The 11,221-nt window shown below is 35.4% G+C and overlaps 1 protein-coding gene and 1 long non-coding RNA gene across 3 annotated transcripts in view; one reads left to right on the top strand and one right to left on the bottom strand.

The window, feature by feature from the left end:
• Positions 4,379–5,534, bottom strand: LOC110271150. The gene is made up of 2 exons (XR_002361417.1): positions 4,693–5,534; positions 4,379–4,604 (listed from the first exon to the last, which is right to left on the bottom strand). It is a non-coding gene; the product is annotated as an uncharacterized LOC110271150 (long non-coding RNA).
• Positions 6,264–11,221, top strand: part of LOC107637923 — a 6,534-nt gene continuing 1,576 nt past the window's right edge. Inside the window, exons 1-9 of one of the 2 annotated variants that reach the window (XM_016341166.2) lie at positions 6,266–6,747; positions 7,683–7,789; positions 7,876–7,998; positions 8,403–8,496; positions 9,304–9,378; positions 9,451–9,530; positions 10,043–10,192; positions 10,613–10,685; positions 10,771–11,119. In XM_016341166.2, coding sequence (XP_016196652.1) covers positions 6,465–6,747; positions 7,683–7,789; positions 7,876–7,998; positions 8,403–8,496; positions 9,304–9,378; positions 9,451–9,530; positions 10,043–10,192; positions 10,613–10,685; positions 10,771–11,119 — 1,334 coding nt within the window. In that variant the 5' untranslated portion in view covers positions 6,266–6,464. Of the gene's footprint in view, positions 6,748–7,682; positions 7,790–7,875; positions 7,999–8,402; positions 8,497–9,303; positions 9,531–10,042; positions 10,193–10,612; positions 10,686–10,770; positions 11,120–11,221 lie in introns of both variants that reach the window. The other variant, XM_021121411.1, reaches the window with a different exon arrangement.

Consider the following 11,221-nt stretch of genomic DNA (forward strand, 5'->3'; position numbering starts at 1 on the left):
TGAGGAAAGGTACCGACCGAAATACATTCCTGTAGTGGTAAAAGTTACCGATGAAAAGTAGGAGAGACACTTTTACCAGGCTACGCGACAGTGACGTACCGATTAGTAGACCTCCGTAGTGGCAGAGATTGATTGGATGAAGACAGCAGGAAAGCAGAAGTTCAGAGGAACGAACGCATCTCCATACACTTATCTGAAATTCTCACCGATGATATACATAAGTATTTCTATCTTTATTTTCTGTCTATTTATTTTCAAAAACTCCATAATCAATTATTATCTGCCTGACTGAGATTTACAAGATGACCATAGCTTGCTTCATACCAACAATCTCCGTGGGATCGACCCTTACTCACGTAAGGTTTATTACTTGGACGACCCAGTGCACTTGCTGATTAGTTGTATCGAAGTTGTGAATGAAAAACGATTTATTAAGACGTGTGCACAGAGTTTTTGGCGCCGTTGCCTGAGATCACAATTTCGTGCACCAACACTCCTCGATCCAAACAAATTCAATGTTCTTTTTTAACAAGGAGAATAGGAGTAACGACCCGATGGTTGATCCTGCAAGAAATCGAAAGAAAGCCGCCAACCGCCAACCTCCCATTCAATTGCTGTACTTCTTTGAGACAAGTTGGACTTGACATGTTTAAAATGGCTGAACATTTGTCCAGATTTGTTTCTATTCCTCATTGAGTGAGTATGAACCCTAAGAACTTTTCTGCTCTTACCGCAAATGCAAATTTGACTGAGTTGAGTCTCATGTTATGCTTTCTGATCGTATGGAACACCTTCTGCAGGTCGAATACCAGGGTTGTTTCCTCCTTGCTCTTGACAAGCATGTCATCCATGTACACTTCTATTAGGAACCAGAGATGTTCGTGAAAGACCTTGTTCATTAGCTTTTGATAAGTAGCCTCTACATTTTTTAATGCAAATGACATTATTACGTAGTAGTAATTTGTCTTTGGAGTGGTAAATGAAGTCATTTCCTTATTTGAGGCATGCATGGGTATTTAGTTGTACTTTAAATAAGAATCCATGAATGATAGGAATCTGTATCCTGACACTGCGAATGCTTTATTCAAGTCGGTGTAGTCAACACACATTCTCTACTTTCTATTTTGTTTCTTGATCAAGACTACATTGGCCAACCAAAGGGAATATTCTACTTCCCTAATAAATTAAGCTTCTAAGAGTATCTTTACTTGTTCTTCCACTATCCGGGCTCTCTCCACACTGAGCTTCCTTCTCCTTTGTTGGATTGGTCTTGAACCAATATATATGGATAGCATGTGCGACATTAACTTGGGTGAAATACTAGGCATGTCGGATGCTTTTCAAGCAAATAGATCAAAGTTCTTTTGTAGAAGTTGAATCAACTCCCGCTTGAGTTCCTAATGTAATTCTGCTCCTACAATTGTGGTTTGCTCGATGTCCTTTCTAATTTGTACTTCTCCTAGTTTTCTTTCTGGATGAGGCGGTGCGTTTCTCATTCTCTTGGGCTCCCAACTTTTGGCATGGAAATGAATTCACTTGCTTTTGCCTCTTTGAAATTTAAGGTTTCATTGTATCATCGTCTATCGAGGACTTGGTCTTTATGAACTATTGCAATGCCTTCTTTTGTTGGAAACTTTATGTACAAATGTGGTGTAGAGACCACTACTGCCAACCAATTTAATGTGCCCCTTCCAATGAGTATATTGTAAGCCAAAAGGATATCGACCATTATGTGATCAATTTTTATGGTGTTGTTCCTTGGACTGTTTCCAAAGGTTGTATTTGTATACAAACAGATGAATCCAAGAGGATAGATGATTGTTTTGCCTAACCTAAATAGATTGTCCAAGTATGTCCTCATATCTTTTACGTCCAGTCCAAGTTTATCGAATTCCTATTTCAAAATTTTTTTGATATACCTCATCCGATGAACCACCCTACGATCATGTGGATATGACGCTCTAGGGTTCTTCTGGGCTCATGTGACCTCTCTCTTTCTTTTTTTTTTTTGTGATCCTCCCTGGGTGTCTTGTATTTTTTTGTCTACCCTATCAGCTTCTAGATATTTATCAAGCTTGCTTTCTCGTGCGAGCTTTTCATGATATTTTTCAGGTTGTAACAATCATTGGTGTGGTGACTATAGATGTGATGGTATTCTTCGTAATATTCTAACCTATTGTCTGCTTTCTTGCTTCGGATAAGTCTTGGAGGTGGTAAATTTTTTACTTGATAAATATCCATGTAAACTTTGACTAGGGACCCTCTTAAAGGAGTGTAGGATTGGTTACTTCTTTGTCCGACTAGTATAGTCTTCATTTTTTTCTATTCCTCTTTTCTACTACTTGGTCTGACCTCTTTGTTTTGGTGAGACTTTTTGAGCTGTGCTGGTTCTTCCATGTTAATGTATTTTTTTTTCTCTTTTTTGGACTTTATAGAGAGATCTTGGATGTCTTTTTAAGATTGACTGTGAGAAGGGTCTATCTTTGAGACCATTTACTAGCCCATTATGGCCGCTTTTGTTGGTAGGTTTTAAATTTTCAGGACAGCTTTATTGAACCTTTTAATTAGGCCATGAGGGACTCTCCTGATTTCTGTCTTACCCCGAGTTGACTCGGGACATACTTGATGTTGTCTTTTTAAATGGAGAAATGGATAAGAAATTTTTTTGTCAAATCATCAAAGCATGTTACTGACATCAGAGGTAGGTTGTCAAACCATTTTATAAAAGCTTTAATTTGGTTAATGTAGTCAGGAATGTCTTGTACAGAGTTGCATCAGACACATCTGCTAAGTACATACGATTCTTGAAGTTGTTAAGGTGGTGTCGGAGATTAGTCGACCTATCGTAAAGGTCTATATCGAGGCTTTTAAAATTTTTGGGGACCTTAGTACGAATAATTTTCTCTGAAAAATCATCGCTTCCTGAGGAAGTCGTGTCTTTTTCTTCCTGACTTTCTTTATTTCTAAATTTGACCTTTAGCTTCTTTTATTTGTTTTCTAACTTTTTGTGGTTGTAATTCTCTCTGCTATTGCCGCTCAAATCTCTCTATTTTTCCAACTCGATTTTTAGTTGCTTAAGTCATTCTTAGTGACCATAGACAAGGCTTATAATCTCTGCTGCGTTTCTTCCTGATCCTTCTGGATATGGATTTGGAAGTTCATTTTCTACCCTCCTTCACCTCTTTTAAGTTGTTGAGGTATGAAAAGTACTCGATTATCATTGTGGTTATCTCCACTTTGTGATCCGGAGTTAAATGTGGTACGCTTATCTTTAGGATGTATGTCCGCCATGATTGAGAGTCAATTTCCAAGTCTCCAGTTACGACATCAATGTTTCAAGCGAATACATGAAACCAAAGAGATGCGGCCTAGATGTGAGGTTTGGACTCTTTTTAGGCTGAAGTTTCTAATTTTTCACTGGAAAGGAGAAATCATCTGAAGTCCTCATGTGAATGATGGTGGGAGGTACGGAATATCGATACTTAAGTTAGCAAGAGTTTTAGGCAAGTTTAAGTGAATTGAGATTGAAAAATACCTGAAGTTGATAGGGGTATTTATAGAGAAAGTGATGACTTAGCTAACACTTCTGCATCTCAACACTTGTAATAGTGGGTGATTTTTCCTGATTTTTAAGGAGATTATCCCACGTTGTAGTAGATGGTGATCTATAGATAGCATCTGAGATAGTGGGGTGACAAGGCCTGTCTTGTTGCACAAGTCAGGTTGAATCACAAGTAGCGGGATCCATGCCTCAAATAAGTCGGGTCGACAGATCCAGCACCAACCCATCGATCTAAGTCTGCAGAATTGATGAGCTTTCTAAAAATGGCCTAGTCTTTGTAAAGCTCCTGCTTCTAAAACTACTTGGGCTAATATGTGTCCAATTTGAAAGGTATCGAAAAGGAAGACTAGGAAAGAAATGAGAACTCCAAGTTGAAGAGAGGAGAGAAGAGATAGTTATTGAATGAATGAAAGTGTATTTGTATTACTAACTGGATTACACAAAGGGTTTAGTTGATATATGAAAAAGGAAGTGTGTAGAATAGCAAAACAAAATTCTGTTAAAGTAGTTATAATATAAAGCAACATAAATCTGAAATGCGTGCTTTATATATATATATTGTTAATTTGTACAATTTCTTTATTTAAAAAGATAAGATTTTATAATTAAAATTTGCATTTGTTTACATGATAATATTTTAAAAAAAGTATCAGACAAAACAAATTATATAGTTAATACAAATATTATTTTTCTACAGCATTAAGAGATGAAGATTATTTTGTAGAGTTTATGAGAGTAATAAAATTATGCAGTCACATTAGTGTTGCAGAATGTGAGAAGAGAAGAGAATTGAGAGAGGATTTTGGAGAGAAGATGTAAACTGAATAGTATTCTCATTGATTATTAGAGATAAATGATACAAGGCTTATATATATAGAACTCAGATACTAAGGAAATTAGATACAAGACTAAAGAATCAGTTAGCTTGAGTAACAAGCTACTGTTAACAACTTACAGATTTTAATAGAATCTGTTTTACGTGGTTACACTCTTACACTATTATCCTCTACACATTTGTTAAGCCAAAGTGTCCCATTAAAACCTGGATACATGGAAAAGAATTGCAGACATCATTTTCTTATTTCCATTAATTAATCTTTTATTTCCTCTTTTAATAAAAAAATTCACACCAAATGTCTTCTGTCAGAAATGTCAACCCTGCTTCACCTTCTTCAATTCTTCCCTTTTAGCGTCTTCTCGGTTCTTTAGACGAACCTTTCTATCAAGGGAGGTCAAAGGAATGACGTCATTGTCACAAGCTTCGTTGCCAGCTCCGCCATGTTCATGGCCGATGTATTTTGCCGGCGGCAAGCCGCTGCCGCAGTGCCGCTGCCTATGCTATGAACGTTGACAAGCTGCGGCTGTTCGTTTCATCTTTTCAATGTTGAAGAAGGAAGATTACAAGAGGAAATTATTTATGATTTATGATTAAAAAAGAGAAACTAAAATTAATGAAATAAAGATTAACGAGTAAAATCTTTAGTTTCTACGTGTTCAAATCGTTCGCTTTTTTATTGGTGGGAACGGGTATAATGGAACACATGATTTGAATCCAGCATGGTAAAGCTAATCTGAAAATTATAGCCAACGCAATATCAACATAAAAATATCTATTATTGACATAACTAATGTGAAACTAAATGTGGAGATTGCTCATTCTGATTCTATACCACAATCTCTTCCACATACCTACAAACTTCCATCCAGCCTTAAGAACAGATCTAATTATTTTAGATCTGTTCTTATAGTCTTCATCTTGATCATATTTTCTTGCCCCGCATCTATTAAAAGACATTTTCTTGATAATAATTTGAATACATCTAACCGAAGTACAAGAACGATTCTTAGATTATAGTCTTTTCTAAGAATGAAGAAAAAAAAGAAAAAAAAAAAAAAGGAAAAGAGAAGGAAGATTATAGGGTCGATGCCCTATTACCCTCTAATCAATTGCACCTTGGACTTTGATTTCTGCATCGTGGTTGTCTTTTATATTGCATGGTGTAGTAGTTTCTCTGGTTTTCTTTAATTTAGTTTTTACTAACAAATTTTTTCTATTCTTTGATAATATAGTTTGAAGCGTGTCCAATTGGTTGGCTAAATTCAGTGTTGCTCAACATTTGTAGCCTTAGTGACTCTTAACAACATTCATGATTTTGGAAAATGAAAAATAAAATGCATATTTAAACAACAAAAATATTACGTATATACAAAAAATTAGTCGCTATATTATTTATTTTCAATGCGTACTTTTTATTTCAACATATATTTTACTTAAGTTGATAATTTTTAGAATAAATAATACTACCATAAATAGTAAAATTTTAGTAAAAGAAATAAAAAACTACCATAAATAGTAAAATTTTAGTAAAAAAAATAAAAATTATATTACTTATTTTAGTAAAAAAAGAAAAAATATTATCATGTGCAATGAACTTTTGTAGAATGAACTTTTTTTATAAAAATTTAGTAAAAAATATTCACTTTTAACTTAATTCTACTCTTTGAAAAAAATTATGCACAATTACACCAAATTAAATAAAACTATGCCTAATTTTATTTCTTAAAAAGAAGAAAGAGAAAAAAGCGAGGGAGAAGTGAAGGAGAGAGCCACGTATATCGGTATATGTGAGTAAATGACGAAAGCAACCCTGGACCATCATATGGAAAGTTAAACAACTGAAACCTCCAATGCGAAGAGAATAACGGTCACACTCGCACGGAGTGAAGAGAAAGCCAACTACCATTCCAACGAAAGGAAGCAAGAAACGCAAGAATGACCCACTGGTTACTAGTTAGCACTTAGCACCGCCTATGACTCTATTCCCTCCTTCACTTCGCACCACACTATACTCTCACATCTTCCCTTCTTCTTCTTCTTCTTCTTCTTCTTCTCTCTCCTGCAATGGCCGAACTTCATTCCACTTCAAATTCAACTCTAACTCCTCCTCCGTCTACTTCCGCGGGTAACAATGAATCTTCTGGAGCTTCACCGTCGACTTCCCGAGGCCGTCGCAACGATCAGAACGCCGCTGACCGATCTCAGGCTCGATTCCGGTCGCCTGAAATTGAACCGATCGTTGGCCATGCTGGCAGAGTCATTGGCTGGGGAATCGGGGACGAGTCGTCGTCTGTTAGGGAAGATGCATGGTCATGCTTTGCTGTTGTATTCATGTTTTGGTTTTTCGGTATGAGAATCTATATCACTTCGTGATTTTGTCCTTAATTTTGTTTAATTGTCATTTACGTTAAACAATTTCGTTTGGTGCTACTTGTTTTTGCTATATCTGGTTAATTTGCAGTTCATAATTTTGATATTTGAATTCAGGGCTTTGAATTGCAATTGTGATTGGAGAAACTTATCTGTGAACCCTTGGTGTTTTTGCGTTAGAAAGTAATGTGAGACCGAGAATGTAGTTTTATAATTATTTAGTTGGTATTGTACGTTAAATTACTCAAACTTAAATTGATTCCTTTACTCACTTTACTAGACTTAAACTTTTGATTAGGATGGTGAAAATTGTGATTGTATAAATTAGTTAAATCAGTTAGCTATTGATGGATTATTTGTCTGATGAAGAAAATGTATGATGTTCATAATTTGGTTCTTAAATTAAAATCGTGCCTAAAATAGCTAAATTACTCCGATTTGGTTCAAGTTAAGGTGTGGTTAACTTACATTGTAAATTAATTGACTCAATTTCAATAATTTTGCTTTGAATTGTACTGGAACTTCAACTCATATTTCCAATTTCAAGAGCACAGAGGAGATGGTTGTTTGAATATGTTGTTAAGGACGGTACAGTTGAAGAAGAAGAATGAGAATGGTTGTAGAAGTTACTAAGTTTGTTAGGTGGTAGTTATATTCGGTTATGCAGTTTCTAGTTTAGTGTGAATTCTGTTATTCTGGTGGTGATATGTGCTTTAAGTATAAAAAGGCACTAACAGCGAATTAGAAGATTAAGTCTCATTTTCAATTCATTTCAATATACAAGTTTCAACTCACCATCTCCTTCTCCAAGAATCATTATGTTCTTGTTTAGAAAGCTATCTCAAAACTTGTCATGTGTGATTCAAGCTAAATCTTTTTTAGTGGAATTTTGACATCACTTTTCAATATTAGTGTCGGTGACTATAATACTTGGGGTTTATGGGTCCATGAATCTCTTGCTTGGTCCAGAAACATCGATTGTGTTCCAACCTAGCCCTCTGTTCGTGCAATATCTCAGGGTCAGTTTCTGTTATTGCAATTTCTTTTGTCCATTCTGTTTGCTGTTACTGATTTTTGTCTTGCAATTCGGGTTTGTTTGCATTAGGTAGAAAACTTAGAAGAAAAGCCAGGTCCTGTCGTGTATGGTACTTACCAATATCCAGATCTTGATGTTATTACCACTTGGGAACAAACTCTGCATGTAACTATTCCCTCTGACACACATCAGGCAAGTATATGTACTTTATCCCTTCGCTTTTTTACTATCACATGATACTAATCTGAAGTACCAAATTTATATTCTCAAAAAACTGTTACCTATTGAATTAGTTGTTCCTATAGTTACCTTGATCCTCTCATTTGCCAGCATAATGCGTACCAAATTCCCCATTCCATGTACTATGTTGTGAATACCGAAATCTCTCTAAAAGAATACTCATAATTTTATCACAAAGAATAACAAATTATGCTGCGTACTCATACTTGTACCTGATGTTTGGTAACTGAGTTGTTCACATGACTCGCCTGATTATCATAACTTTTCAGTAGTACCTATGTGCAATTAACATCACCGGGTTACATAATTCTAACTTGTTTAGTTGAACTAAACTAATACCTTGTTTGTCTTCGCAGGAATGGATTTATTATCTGAATACAGGTTCAGAAGTGAATATTTCATATCATTTGAGCCCTGTGAGCTCGTCCGTTCTCCTTATAATTGCAGATGGTATGCTTTCTAGAAGAGATTTTTGTGATTTCTTTTTTCATTTTTCTGAGAATTTCTGTCTCATGGAACCATTCATGCATCAATTATTGCTATTTATCTGTCTTTCAGTTTTCCTATAACAAATCCTTTTAGTTACAAATTCACAACCCGGCTGCTTTACTTTTGGAATATTCTTATGTACCAATGTGTAAGCTGTGAGTCTGTGACAGCCTCTTAACTAAATAAGGCTCTTTATATACTTATAAAATTAAATAAGGCTTTACTGCATACTTTCGTATATTCCACACAGTTTGTGAAAAACAAATCGCTTATTCATGGAAGAAAATGAAAATATTTCTGTTAAGTATTTAAGGAAAGTGGGAAACCACACCTTAAAAGCTAGCTGTTAAGGGGGAATAACCACTCTCCTTATATACAACATCAAGCATCCCATACTACTCGATGTGGGACTTTGAGCACCCATAATACCCAAGTCCCTAACAATTTCATACACACACAAGTCCAATAACACATGTGTAAAGATAATGTTTCAACAAGCGTGAAAGGTGACAGCGCAGAAAAGTGGAGACATGAAGTTTGAGTTGATCCTTGGAATATAAATTGAGACATAAATATCTATGATAACCATTACATTTAGATTGACACAATTTCTAAAAGTAACTATGCAATGCACTTTGTGGTTTGAGTTAGAATTAGGCCCGTTGTACTGATGACATCGCCATACTATTTAATTTACTAATTGTTATTACCTTAACTCACAAACTATAGTATTCTAATAAACATGTTACTTGTCACCCTTACTTGCAGGGGCTGAAAGCCTCGCTCAGTGGATTGAATACCCTACATACCGTAATTCAACTCTCTCATGGAACATGATCCATGGTATGACAAAGGTAAAGATAAATTTTATACTCATATTAAACCTATGTTTGATGCTCATTTATTTTTTCACAGGAGCTGGTATGATTACACAGAAAATACACAGGTCGTCGAGCTATTATGTAGCGTTGGGAAATTTGGATGAGGTGGTGCAGGTATTTTTGTAATCCACCCTCCTAGCTATTCCTGTTGGCTTAATTAATTTGAACTCTAGATTGTAATTTGTAAGAAGCAGTTTTATTAGCTAATAAGGTCATGACATGTTATTTTCAAGATCTACAGAGAACGAGTTCTGTGAAAGTTCATCCCTTAAAATAGTTAGAATTGAGATTATTCAGTGGATCCCTTGTTCAAGTATCATAACTTGAGCAGGGATTAAAATATGAATCGAACCTCACATTCTGATGGATCTGGCATATTATATAACTGAAAATGGTAAATTTAATGTTACTGTTTCCCAAATGGCCATGCATTCAATTGAAATAATAGTGATAGTCCTATACCTGTGTTCTTGACTTCTTGTTGTGGGAAAAGTGACATTTTGGTGTTACGATCAGATTTTAAGTACATTATAAATAAATGAGCATCATTCTCCTTTCCCTTCTTCTGTATTATCATGTTAACAAGTTCAAAGATTAGTGATAATAGTTCTTTTCTTATCAAATAGGTGGAACTAAACCTCACAGTTAGGGCCTACTTGCACAATACAAAGAATGCTTACTACAAATATGCCTTGGCAAGTAGAAGTTCGTGCAGTTTGAGCATTTTCTTTCCACAAGGAAACGCAGCTATCTTGACTACTCCTGGTCCACAAAAGGCAAGATTTATTCTCATATGCGATTCTCCAATGGCCATCCATATAAATCTAAAATTGGACATAAAATTTCCAACTATGCTATTGCTATACAAAAATGCTATTCGTATACAAAAATTTAGCCACCAAATTAGTCATTCATATAAAATATATGTTAAAATACAAAATATACATTGAAAATGAGTTAAATAACACATTTATTTATATACAAATAGATGGTAATTGATTTTTTGTGTGCGCATAATATTTTTGTAAATTTTTAGTAATTTGTCATGCTGATTTATATCAGAAATTTGAATCTTAAATATACCATACATTCTCAAAATAAAATCCACAGAACCCTGGTGGCATAAACATTGTTTATATCCCTTAATTGAGGATATGGAGATATCCCTTATTTATGTTTTTTTTCCTTTGGTTCAGAATGCATCAGATGATGAATGGTACGTCAAAGTGACCTATGGACCTAGATGGATCACATATATTGTAGGCATAGGTACAATTCATATTCTTCGCTTCATACTCACTTATTGGTCATGAATAGTTTAATTTATTGCAATTTCCGTTACGTCTCCGCACAGGTGGATTGACTTTGCTTATGTTTTGGGCATTCAACCTCTTGAACAATCTCCAGTTTGCCCGTGAAGAAAGATCAGGAGTTATGAACAATGGGACGGCACCTGATAGAGGCCCTTTGCGCTCTCGAAAAGATGATGACCTTTCCAGCTGGGGTTCATCATATGATTCACTGTCACAAGATGACGAAGATCTTGACTCTCAGGCCGGAGGTTCCGCGGAGGGGAAGTCTCTAGGTGATGGAGAAATTAGTAACAATACTCGGCGTCTCTGTGCCATTTGCTTTGATGCTCCGAGGGATTGTTTCTTTCTTCCTTGTGGGCACTCTGCAGCTTGTTTTGAATGTGGAACTAGGTAACCATTGTTATCACTGCTAACATAAAACAATCGTTGATGACAATTTTGTTCAAAAATAGTTCTAGATCACTGCCATTTTCAAGATCCATGCTCCTAGTC

The sequence above is a fragment of the Arachis ipaensis genome, chromosome B04 (assembly GCF_000816755.2).
Source record: "Arachis ipaensis cultivar K30076 chromosome B04, Araip1.1, whole genome shotgun sequence".
NCBI lineage: Eukaryota > Viridiplantae > Streptophyta > Magnoliopsida > Fabales > Fabaceae > Arachis > Arachis ipaensis.